Source organism: Salmo salar, chromosome 20 (assembly GCF_965601325.2).
Source record: "Salmo salar chromosome 20, fSalSal1, whole genome shotgun sequence".
Taxonomy (NCBI): Eukaryota; Metazoa; Chordata; class Actinopteri; order Salmoniformes; family Salmonidae; genus Salmo; species Salmo salar.
In genome coordinates this window covers 59479984-59493734 of record NC_138310.1, presented here as the reverse complement: position 1 = coordinate 59493734, position 13751 = coordinate 59479984, and the positions used below count along the sequence as shown (strand labels likewise).

At 40.1% G+C, this 13751-nt stretch overlaps 2 protein-coding genes across 3 annotated transcripts in view; one reads left to right on the top strand and one right to left on the bottom strand.

The window, feature by feature from the left end:
• Window positions 1-13751, top strand: part of LOC106580977 (neurobeachin) — a 313133-nt gene that overhangs the window by 190693 nt on the left and 108689 nt on the right. For both annotated transcript variants that reach the window (XM_045703701.2, XM_014162593.3), the window contains one exon: window positions 1580-1716. In XM_045703701.2, coding sequence (XP_045559657.2) covers window positions 1580-1716 — 137 coding nt within the window. The remainder of the gene's footprint in view (window positions 1-1579; window positions 1717-13751) is intronic.
• Window positions 2623-4956, bottom strand: mb211 (mab-21-like 1). Its single transcript, NM_001141780.1, has one exon. The coding sequence runs from the start codon at window positions 4547-4549 to the stop codon at window positions 3470-3472; it is 1080 nt and encodes a 359-aa protein (NP_001135252.1). The 5' UTR covers window positions 4550-4956; the 3' UTR covers window positions 2623-3469.

Here is a 13751-nt window from a genome sequence, read left to right as displayed (position 1 = left end):
CTAATAAATGGTAATGACAGTGATAAATATGAGTATTAGAATAATAAGTAATGTTTTGATCACGTTTCGTTTCATTTGCAAAGGCCTTGCTTTTTATTCTGTGAACATATCGCAGTAATTATAGCCTTTTGTATAATATTACATTATATGTACATGTAGGTATTTATTATAGGTTATACATTATATGTCAGTGCATTGTGTAGTATCTATTCATTAATATGTTGTGAGGCATATTAGGGTTATATGTTTTCATAGGCCTACGATAGCCTACAACTGCAACGTTATTAGACCCGGGATATTGCATGTTTAGTACAGCTTGTAAAGCACATGCTAAACGGTGATAGTGTAATCAGATAAGATCAGTTTAATACAGTCAGAGAGTTTATTACAGGCAGCTAGGGCAGGCAGAGAGAAAGAGTAGGGAAGCCGATTCCACTATTCCTGAGCGCTCTGTTAGCACAATGAAAGAGAGCCCAGGGAATTGAAACCAAAATCCACTTGTAATCTCGCAACAGTATCGGGCATAATTGGTTGAGGACCACAATATTAAGATTGATGAGACATTAAAGTGGCTCTTTGGAGTTCACGCGATCGATAAATATCCCAATTTCAAAAGCTTTCATTTGAGCTCGAGACAAATCACTGGAGCAGCGCGCCTCAGCGACACTGATCCAAATAGAACATGGAGGATGGAGGGAGAGGAGAGGACAGGACAGGACAGGAGGAGAGATGGAGGAAGACGGGTGGAAGCAGAGAGATTGCATGTGATCCCGTCTGCTGATCAGGGGTCAAAAAGCCATCGTAAATAAATACTAAACGGATATTGTCAGCACAAATATATGCGCTTTTATTTTCACTCAAAGGTTTTCCAAAAACATATAATTAGTTTAGTATGCTATGCATATAGTAACAGTAGTTTGGGGTGGTGTTGTATCTCTCATTTAGTGGCCCCAGTTGTCATTATAGTAACTCAAATAATTGTTATGAAGAATATTAGTATGCAAATATGAATAATAAAATCCTATAAGTGACCAGTCATCATATTGACAAGCGCTCCTCCATCTCTGGTTTAGTTCTGATAGACCATATGACACTGCTGGCCCTATTGCACCGCACGCGCCTTTAGTTCAAATTGTTATTACTTATGTAAATTAGCTTCATATAGTTTTGAAAGCCTAGAATGTATATAGGCCTAAATGCTTGTTGAATAGGCCGAATAGCTAGGCCGAATAGCGATTTGGTTGTAAATAACCTGTTATTCCCTCCAGAGGGAAACTCATAATGGAGCCGTGTCCTGTATTTAACCTGAAGGAGTAATTCCAGTTTGCATCAAATATAATGACTCTGAATGAAAACCTGTTACCATGATCATTAAGAACCGTGCATGTGCCCAAATTAAGAAGAAATTGTAGAATGTGCATCCTATACATTACATCGTCTCAATATCGTCTCTGACTAAATCGAAGTAGACTCAAATTTGATAATAATTCACAATCAAAGAAATCTAATTATTTGTTAGGAATTGTTAAAGACCATACATTGTCCTTATATCTGATGCACCGTGTGTTACACATTATAGGCCCAGTGGTCCTCAGCACCCCGGCCCAGCTCGTGGCCCCGGTAATAGTGGCACGAGGGACGCTCTCCATCACGACGACCGAGATATATTTCGAAGTGGACGAGGATGACCCCTCCTTCAAACGGCTTGACTCCACGGTAAGTCCAACCGCCACGTTCCCTTTCGGTTTGATATGCGATTACCCCACGCTTTTGGTCACATTCAAGTTCACTTTACTGAGTCATGTTCATGTTTAGGCTGGGCCCGCATAGACCCCAGGTTCCTTTATTTTGCAAGACACAAATTGTGATTTAGAGATGTAAAAAAATTATCCAGGTTCACACATGTGCAACAATTCAAACATTAGGAGATTGTGGAGCATTTTAGAAAATGTGATCTAATTGAAACCTTGTACCATTTGGATTCCCAGAATGTAGACGAGCCTTAAGCCTGCCAAGGCTTATACGCGCGCGAGGCTCCACCTGGAGAGAACCTGGCCTACAATATTTGACAAATGTATTGATATTAGGATCCCCTCAAAACCTGTAAACCTATGTCATCAAACGAGAGCCTACGATATCGGTTCGATTTTAGACCAACATTATCATTGTTTATAAATATGGCGACTGTGTATGGACATGGGATAACCAGTTGCACTATTAGGCTAATACTAACGTTGTAACCTTGACATTTGCACAATTACGGGTTCAAAACACCTGGTTTTTCGCAGTCTTCGTGTGGACTGTATATTAGAAATATAGGCCTAATGTCTAACCCCAACCGTACCTCTCATACGTGTTTTCCCCAACAGCCTTAAGCCTATAAAAAGCTTTTAATTAGACAGCCTATTATTATAACGTAGACAACCTGATAGATACAATATTTAGGATAGGCCTTTAGCCGGAACTAATAGAGATATAACAAACTATATTTGCGTAATTTAAAATGGGTTAAACACTAGGCCTATAAAATACCCATGTATGGTGCCGATAATAAATATGGCCTGTATGTGATTAAAAAAATAGAAGTTATACATTTCATTAATCATGATTGGGACACAAATATTACATAGCTCGTTTTTATTAGGCTAACTCTTTAAATTAAATCAGAGACAGGAATAAAAAATCAGATCACAAATGTTATAATCCAGTGTATTTCAAGTGCATTTTTTCTTTTCAATTAGACTGTATTTATATATATTTTCTTATTTTCAGGTTTTATCATGTTATCAAGGTACAAACAAAAATGATCGAGTATACTTTAAATAACAATTCAAGTATGTTTATGGAATGTTTTTTTAACGTAACAGATAATACCATCAAAATGTAAACTTTCAAAATGTGAAAATGTCCACTGACAACAGATACAGCAGACTATCACTGAAATGAATGTACAAATTTATTTTCTACCAAATAAAAAAATGTTCAGGCGTTCTACTTTAAAAGGTGAATTGAGCTCTTAAGTTTACATGTCACAGAACAACATTCACAATTTCAGACCACTGGAATCACAACCTATTGAATGTATTTACAGTAGAAATTGTACAGTTATTTTGTCAAGGCTTGTATGGGGGCTTTATTTTAAAGCATTTAAGCAAATAAACGATTTAGACAACCGTGGGCATGGAGAGAAATAACGAAAGATTAACACTGCATTGTAACCTAACCTTGAATGTGGATTGATGGTACAATTTGCTCCTAAATTAGGACATCACAGAATATAATTAAGAGAAGGGTCATATTTGACTAAATGTAATAAAAATGATCTCAGAGTAAACGTCATCGTCAGAGGATAGTCACATTTTACAAGACGGTGAATAAAACAGGGGTGCAGTGATCATTTCTGTCCATAGTCCTTTGATACATCACCAGGCCTCTCACTGACCCGCCTTCACTATAACACACATTTACCTCAGAGTTTCTCCAAGCTTTTGGGGTTGGTCAGAATCTCTCTCGCCAGTCGCCAGGTCTGTTTGGCTGCATTTTCTAGAGCAGAATGAGGTTTCCCCTGGAACAGGTCTAGATTAGGCAGGAAGTAATGGGGACACCTCCTGCACTGCAAACACGAAATAAGCTGCAATAGAATCCCGTTCAAACGGTCCCCGAGGTTGTTCTCGTCCCAGTCAGACTCCCGTGGATGTTTTTCACACTCATAAGAAACCAGAGTCTTCATGTGGTAGTTGTTGAGGGGCGTCCCAGGCAGCTCAAGGTGCCGGTCCCGTAACGTCTTAAGGACCGACAGACATTTCTTCCTGCAGCCTCCCAGGAGTAGGCGGTTCTCGGCCTCGCCGAACTGCAGGACCCAGGCGTCGCTCTCTGCCGAACTTTGTTTTCCGTTCAACGAGTAGCACTCTTTAGAGAGAAGATTGAATCCTTCGGCCTTTACCTCGGCTACCCTGTTGGGCCCCGGCCAGGGGATGTGCGGTAGGGGCCAGTGCGCTGCGCTTCGGGGCCAGATCCCGGTGCATTTGAAAGCCGGGGTGATCTGAACGATGTATCTGTCTCTGATGCGTAACTTCACCTCGCTGGTGTCAGACACCATTTTGACAACATCTCTATAGCTGCATTTATCCACGGCCTGCGCCACTAGGGTCTGAAATCTGGAGCGGATCTTGCGAGCAGAGAGGTAGCCGGAGGCGGTGATGAATTCTACCCAGAGAGACATGCTCCTCTTGCGGCCGTCGCTCAGCTTGAGCACGGCGCAGCCCGGCAGAGACCCATCATCCACGAAGTTAAACACCCCCATCTGATTGAGGTAGAGCACCACCTCGAACTCCGTGGGGGAGATGACCTCTAGCCCCTCGAAGCGGTTGTCCATCTCGTTGAGAGAGCTGATGAAGCGGGGCTCCTGCACCTCCACCTCCTTCAAGACGTCCGACACCACCTTGCACACCTCCCGGATGGTCTTGGAGATGGCCGCCTTCCGAGATTGACATTTCTCCTGGTAGTATTTGTTGAGGTGGTATACCAGCTTGGCCTGGGCGGCTATCATGTTAGGGCAGAGATCCGGGTTGTAGACCGGAGTCTCGCAGTAAGCCGACGGATCCAACGCGGCTGTTTGTACGGGAGCCAATTTTAGAGAAGAAAGAACGCTATTAAAAAGAAAAAAATGTGTTCCACAAGACCCAACCCAGCCTCTTGCTAGTTGGGGCACATGCGTAATAACCTCGCTGGTCTAAATCATAAGCTTTTGCAATGAACTGCAGTTGAAAAAGTATGTCCTTCGATTTGCGAATAATTATCAAAAGTCCATATTACACGCCCTCACGTCAGTAGTCAAAATAACCTCGTTGTTGTTTTTGTTATCTCTCTAATCACTGCTGTAGTTAAGGATCCACATGTGAAAGTGCGCGGTGCAGTCTGTGTGTGTGTATGTGTGAGGGCGTTGTGGAGGCGGCTGAGTCTTTCTGTGTTTAACAGCCCGGACGCTCTTCGGGAAATTATAAAGGGAGGGTTAGGAACGAGGATGTCCAATGGCCATCTGATTCGTCACCGCCTCCAGTTTATCGAACGCAAATTAATTCCCGGGTTTTATATACAATTTAAACTAAAGGTAGTAATGTCGAGGATAGGAAGTCCACCTACGCATTGGCGAGAGAAAAAAACAGAGCCCACTTTCAGGAAGTCTTTTTGACATTTTAACGGATTTTCTTCAACTGCTCATTTTAGACTGCATGGTTGTATGCTACAGTAGGTAGGCTATAAAATATGTCAATGTTTTGCTTATTTATCTGTTTTTGAATAAAACATATTTTAAGTAGCATTTTTCTCGTGTTTATTATTCTTGCTTTCTGAGATTTTCGTTTTGTTTTATTCTTGTAGATTAGTGTGTCTGTATTGTCCACAGCCTAAGGATGGTAGCGGATTTAATGTTAGACACGACGACTAGAATGACAGATTTGATGACAGTCGTTGCGTGGGGTTATGTCTTTTATTTATTTTTTTGCTTTGACAGACGATTCACACTGCTAAATCTATTCAACATGGACATTTCAAATAGGAATTTGGAATGCAGTGTCCGGAGAAAAAAACATCCTACTACATGTTGAAATAACCTATATTAGATGGGTTTACGTCTTCAGCATATCAGTAGGCTAGGCTATTGTATAATTATTAGGCCTGTGAAATCACACGCTGGTTATTTTGACAATAATGCATGTATGCCTGGAACATTGTAGTAGTTAAAAAATAGTGGACCGGTTAATTTTCCCAGTTTTCTTTTCAAGCATAAATAGGCTAATGATAACATAAAGGTACAAAGCCCTTTAGAAGTTCATCGTTTTTTTCGTACAGTGTCGTTGTATAGGCTATTCAACGCAATAAAATACATCTTCAGGCCTACTTTTCAATGAAGAAGTTTTTGAATTTGAATGTTAATATTTTTCGTTATTTCAATGTATGAAATAGGCCTACTATTCCTCATTAATTGAAGGATGAACTTGTCAAATGAAGTAGGACACTCATCTTTTCAGTGAAGAAAAATGAAGATGGCATAGATATTTCCATTAGCTATACCACTGTCTTGTAAGACTGTAATCTACACGTGTAGGCATTAATATATTTGCAATATGTATTATTTTTCAGCATTGGTAAATGTTTTATTGCAAGCATCGTGTTAGTTCGTTGAAATACGCGATTCCGATTATTTTTTTGTTCACAATATTGTATAACGGCGTTTTGTCAACAAAAACAGATTGTGAATTGTGAACACAAGGTTTTCATAAGCAGGCCGTTACAAATGATTGATGTTGCACATTGTAGGCATCATTCCAGGTGAGTGTTGTGTGAGCAGTGTTTACAATTATCACGAATATGATGAAAGAACACATTAAACAAAATTAAAGAATTGCGACGAAAAGAAAACTATACTTTATCATTATTATTATTATGATGATTATTTTAGCCTAATTTTATGTATGTATATATATATATATATATATATATATATATATATATGTATATATATATAATTGACTTGAGTAGGCATAGTATTTTCATCAGAAGTAAATGAGGCCTACATAAACAACACAACATTGGCTAGGTCTACAATATTCATATTACTGCTACAAAAATACTTAACTATTCCAATCGTATTACTAATATAAAACAGATTATTATGTTATCAAGACCTCAATGGAAGCAAGACACATTTATGCACAACACCAGTAGACTAGATATTTTTATACAGACGAAGTTGCTGCACATTTCTGCACAGTAAATAAGTCCTTCCCCCACACCAAATCACTGAACAATCACTGTAGTTATCACCGAATCATCTCCCTATCTCGGAACCATCTCTAGCTTTAAAAGTGGTGATCATCGTGGCTTCCCGTCTCTGAAGGTTCAGTTTGATCTTTGAAGAAGGCGTCAAACGGCAAAGTTGCAGAGAGCAGGTACAGAACACAAAGACGTTTACACTCATCTACACCAACACTTTGCTGCACTGAACCACACGTTATCAGGATAGACTGCACCTTGTCAGTTCCCGGTGTAGTCTCTCTCTCTGTGTGTGTGTGTGTGTGTGTGTGTGTGTGTGTGTGTGTGTGTGTGTGTGTGTGTGTGTGTGTGTGTGTGTGTGTGTGTGTGTGTGTGATGGATAGGTGTCTCCCACTATCATGCCAGCCAGTCTGGAAGTCTCTGTCAGCAGCATCAGCCCAATCATAATTAATGTCCCACTGTTACCAGGCAGGTACAGATATGACAACACATGGGGGTGCTGCTATAGACCTTGCCAAGAGAACACGTCATTACTCTAGGCCCATCTAAAGGTCTACTACGAAAATATTAATTCAAATTAAGTGTGACATATAGTTTATTAAATTCATAACCTTAATTATTATTTTAGATTGATAGTCAACAGAAATCGTTTGGGGTTATATATTGTCAAAGCTAGGTACTAGCTACCACTTCCCAGTGTAGATTTTTCTTAGTCACTTTCATGGAGTGTTTTGCGAATGTAGGAAATTCTATACTGGTTCCATGTGGAGAGAGATAGGAGGAAAACCTGCACCTCTTTTCAATCTCTCTCTCTCTCTCTCTCTCTCTCTCTCTCTCTCTCTCTCTCTCTCTCTCTCTCTCTCTCTCTCTCTCTCTCTCTCTCTCTCTCTCTCTCTCTCTCTCTCTCTCGTCTCTCTCTGTAGATCAGCAGGTATACTGGCCTTTATTAGAGCCAGACTAGTCTACAGTCTACTTCCAACTCCACGTTTGTGTGTGTGTGTGTGTGTGTGTGTCAGTGTGGCCATGAGGCTGGTCATCCCTCTACGTGATAGAAGAGGGGCTTTTCTTCAGGATTATCACCTCTTTAATCTAAAGCATGTGGCTGCTTAGATCTAACAACCTGGACTACTCTACACAGATCTGCATGTAAATGTTCATGTTTAGATCTAACAACCTGGACTACTCTACACAGATCTACATGTAACAACCTGGACTACTCTACACAGATCTGCATGTAAATGTTCATGTTTAGATCTAACAACCTTGACGACTCTACACAGATCTACATGTAACAACCTGGACTACTCTACACAGATCTACATGTAAATGTTCATGTTTAGATCTAACAACCTGGACTACTCTACACAGATCTACATGTAACAACCTGGACTACTCTACACAGATCTGCATGTAAATGTTCATGTTTAGATCTAACAACCTTGACGACTCTACACAGATCTACATGTAACAACCTGGACTACTCTACACAGATCTGCATGTAAATGTTCATGTTTAGATCTAACAACCTGGACTACTCTACACAGATCTGCATGTAAATGTTCATGTTTAGATCTAACAACCTGGACTACTCTACACAGATCTACATGTAACAACCTGGACTACTCTACACTGATCTGCATGTAAATGTTCATGTTTAGATCTAACAACCTGGACTACTCTACACAGAGCTACATGTAAATGTTCATGTTTAGATCTAACAACCTGGACTACTCTACATAGATCTGCATGTAAATGTTCATGTTTAGATCTAACAACCTGGACTACTCTACACAGATCTACATGTAAATGCTCATGTTTAGATCTAACAACCTGGACTACTCTACACAGATCTACATGTAACAACCTGGACTACTCTACACAGAGCTACATGTAAATGTTCATGTTTAGATCTAACAACCTGGACTACTCTACACAGATCTGCATGTAAATGTTCATGTTTAGATCTAACAACCTGGACTACTTTACACAGATCTACATGTAACAACCTGGACTACTCTACACAGATCTACATGTAAATGTTCATGTTTAGATCTAACAACCTGGACTACTCTACACAGATCTACATGTAACAACCTGGACTACTCTACACAGAGCTACATGTAAATGTTCATGTTTAGATCTAACAACCTGGACTACTCTACACAGATCTGCATGTAAATGTTCATGTTTAGATCTAACAACCTGGACTACTCTACACAGATCTACATGTAACAATCTGGACTACTCTACACAGATCTACATGTAACAACCTGGACTACTCTACACAGATCTACATGTAAATGTTCATGTTTAGATCTAACAACCTGGACTACTCTACACAGATCTACATGTAACAACCTGGACTACTCTACACAGATCTACATGTAAATGTTCATGTTTAGATCTAACAACCTGGACTACTCTACACAGATCTACATGTAACAACCTGGACTACTCTACACAGATCTGCATGTAAATGTTCATGTTTAGATCTAACAACCTGGACTACTCTACACAGATCTACATGTAACAATCTGGACTACTCTACACAGATCTACATGTAACAACCTGGACTACTCTACACAGATCTACATGTAAATGTTCATGTTTAGATCTAACAACCTGGACTACTCTACACAGATCTACATGTAACAACCTGGACTACTCTACACAGATCTACATGTAAATGTTCATGTTTAGATCTAACAACCTGGACTACTCTACACAGATCTACATGTAACAACCTGGACTACTCTACACAGAGCTACATGTAAATGTTCATGTTTAGATCTAACAACCTGGACTACTCTACACAGATCTACATGTAACAACCTGGACTACTCTACACAGATCTACATGTAACAACCTGGACTACTCTACACAGATCTACATGTAAATGTTCATGTTTAGATCTAACAACCTGGACTACTTTACACAGATCTACATGTAACAACCTGGACTACTCTACACAGAGCTACATGTAAATGTTAATGTTTCGATCTAACAACCTGAGGTGAGTTCGGTTCAGCGTTTGCAATGTTGCATGACGGTTTGTACTGAATGACACGTTTCCCCAAAACAGTGTGCAATGTTCTTCAACAGCCTTTGAGGTATGTTTGTGTGTGAATTAAACATCGCACACCGTTCTGAACATACCCCTGGTCTACTCTACACAAATCTACACTATATGGCAATCTGGTCTACTCTACTATAGATCTACACTAATAACCTGTTCTACTCTACTCAGATCTACACTATCCTGCATGGTCTCTGTGTTAGATCCACTAAAGCAGATATGGGTTAGCGCCTATCTCTGACCCGGCTTAATTTCAATAGACCCTATTTCTGACCCCACAGCCCAATGCATGACTGTAGTATGGGGCCTGTTTCTATTCTGACCCATAATAACATCAGTCCTGTCTCTGACCCTCCAGCTTTATGTATGATTGTGTAAATCAATACAATGACTTCTACGTCCTACCATGTGACCCAGCCTCTTTGTGTAGAAGGCTTCTTTGTTTTTACTGCACTTCTCCTTTTCCCCTCCATTCTTCATTTTTCTCTTTCTTTTAGTAAGACTGATCCTCCTGTCATTGGTCAGAAATGGGGTCAACAGTTCTTGTCTAATAGCTGAAATGGCTTTGTGATGACACCATAGTTTATCACGCACACACACACGGCCTGAAAATGGACATGAGATTTTTCAGTTAGACAATTACACGTCTAAATTGACAATATAACATACATTTTCGATGCCACAAATCCATCGCCCCAGACAGTGTAAACATTTACTATATAAAAATATTTTTTTTATAAATGTACAGTACTGTGGTGCATGTTAGACACCATTAGTATAAATGGTTAAGACCAAACCCAGCTAAAACCATAATAATATTCATTTTATTAAGACAGACCAAATTAATCTAAAACCATATTAACAATTTAAAAGTCTCAATAGTAATAAGAGCATCTCATAATGTGGCCATTAAAGTCAACTAATTGAGGATATTAATAGTCAGTGTGTTTCTCTATTGATAATCCTTTTAGAACATGACAAATAGGGTCATCCATGTTATTCTGTCGTCTATCTCTCTGTGCATTATAGAAGACTGGGGATGGAAGGCAGCCAAGGAGAGGTTCAGTCACCAAATCAAATCCAGATTATACCAACAGTCTCTAATGGAGTGGCAGTGCAATAGGACTCAGATTAAGAGGGTGGCATTTAAGACATGTGTGATCAGCATTAGGCCTCACACTGGGATAAATAATACTCTTAACCCTCTCGGGATGGGGACTCACTTTGACATGTCCCCCCACAAAATGTATTAATCTCAAAATGACATTGTCATTGGGGTTTTTAATAATCTGAATATCATTATTCCAGACAATATGGTGTCTCTGTGGGGTAGCCCGTTAATTTCTGGGCCTTGTGTCTTCCACCCTCTGGATCTCCGACCCCCCCTTTCTTCATCTGTTATACCCCCTCCTCGTGTCAGCAGCCTCCCTGTGTTTGCCTCCTCCCTCCCCGGCTCTTTCTCAATTCATATTTCCTTGATTCCTCACATCCTCTGACCTCGCATCCTTCTCAAAAAACATTGGAGAAAAAGGTCAGAGGGGAGGGACCTTGGACCTTCAATATGATTTAGGAGGAGGCAAGGACAAAGGATGCTAGATGTTGCATAGAGACGTATTGAGACAGAGCCCTCGTGTCAGCAGCCTCTGTGTGAGTAGTGAGGAGACGGGACAACACGGCCAGAGGCTCTGAAGGACCTTCTCGTGATCAGCTAGGGCCCAGGCTAGGTCTCATATAGTATAGACTATCAGGCTACAGCCCGGTGGGGTTACAGAAAACACATCAGAATAACAGAACTTTGGTGTGTATTTCCGCGACAGAGGAGGAGAGAAAGAGGGAGAGCGAGAGAGAGAGCGAGAGGGAGCGCGAGAAAGAGAAGAGAGAAGAACAGGGGAAATTATGAAAATGAATGAATTATCTCAGCTCGTCCACCACCCGCCTCCCTCCTCTCCTCAATATGGAATGCTTGTCAGCCTTTCTGATTAATGACACGCATTTATTTGCATCAATTTAGCATTAATATAATTAAATATAATTTAGTTTCATTTGCCAACACGGCTTTGCATAATAACACAGAAAATGAGAGGCATTATCAGCGGTATGCCATTTAAAAAAGTGGATAACATTCTGTGAACGATCATACATTTTTCTGTTTTAGTATGTGCCCATGGCTGTGTAGAAATGCTTAGGTTATGGTTGCATTTCAAATGGCACCCTATTCCCTCTATCCTGTACTACTTTTGACCAGGGTCCATGGTATTTTCTATATGTGGACTTCATAGGGAATAGGGTGCAGTTTGTGATGCAGGCTGTGGCTTCCCCTGTCTGTATAATCACACAGATAAACGCTGTATCTGTTGTACATGACAGTGTTAAGGTATTAGTAAGAGACGGGAACTGTGTCCTGCTACGTCATTATTCTGTTATTGGTAATATCTCTGCTGTTGTCGTGAAGGTTTTAGAGCAGCAGCATTGTTAAGGCTTGTGGTTTGTTGTTAGAGCAGCAGCATTGTTAAGGCTTGTGGTTTGTTGTTAGAGCAGCAGCATTGTTATGGCTTGTGGTATGTCGTTAGAGCAGCAGCATTGTAAAGGCTTGTGGTTTGTTGTTAGAGCAGCAGCATTGTAAAGGCTTGTGGTTTGTTGTTAGAGCAGCAGCATTGTAAAGGTTTGTGGTTTGTTGTTAGAGCAGCAGCATTGTAAAGGTTTGTGGTTTGTTGTTAGAGCAGCAGCATTGTAAAGGCTTGTGGTTTGTTGTTAGAGCAGCAGCATTGTAAAGGCTTGTGGTTTGTTAGAGCAGCAGCATTGTTAAGGCTTGTGGTTTGTTGTTAGAGCAGCAGCATTGTAAAGACTTGTGGTTTGTTGTTAGAGCAGCAGCATTGTAAAGGCTTGTGGTTTGTTGTTAGAGCAGCAGCATTGTAAAGGCTTGTGGTTTGTTGTTAGAGCAGCAGCATTGTTAAGGATTGTGGTATGTCGTTAGAGCAGCAGCATTGTAAAGGCTTGTGGTTTGTTGTTAGAGCAGCAGCATTGTTAAGGCTTGTGGTTTGTTGTTAGAGCAGCAAAGATGCCCCCTCATGTTTGTTTTTGTAATGCAATATATATATATATATATATATATTATATATATACAGTACCAGTCAAACGTTTGGACACCTAATCATTCCAGGGTTTTTCTTTATTTTTACTATTTTCTACATTGTAGAATAATAGTGAAGACATCAAAACTATGAAATAATACATATGGAATCATGTAGTAACCAAAAAAGTGTTAAACAAATCAAAATATAAATGAGATTCTTCAAAGTAGCTACCCTTTGCCTCGATGACAGCTTTGCACACTCATGGCATTCTCTCAACCAGCTTCATGAGGAATGCTTTTCCAACAGCCTTGAAGGAGTTCCCACACATGTTGAGCACTTGTTGGCTGCTTTTCCTTCACTCTGTGGTCCAGCTCATCCCAAACCATCTCAACCCAACAGCGTTCCAGTTCTTGAGACACTCGAACCTGTTCGCCTGGCACCTACGACCATACCCCGTTCAAAGGCACACATACACAATCCATGTCTTTATTGTCTCAAGGCTTAACAATCCTTCTTTAACCTGTCTCCTCCCCTTCATCTACACCGATTGAAGGTTATTTAACAACTGACATCAATAAGGGATCATACTTTTCACCTGGATTCACCTGGTCAGTCTGTCATGGAAAGAGCAGTTCCTAATGTTTTGTACACAGTGTAATATACACTGCTCAAAAAAATAAGGGAACACTTAAACAACACATCCTAGATCTGAATGAAAGAAATAATCTTATTAAATACTTTTTTCTTTACATAGTTGAATGTGCTGACAACAAAATCACACAAAAAGAATCAATGGAAATCCAATTTATCAACCCATGGAGGTCTGG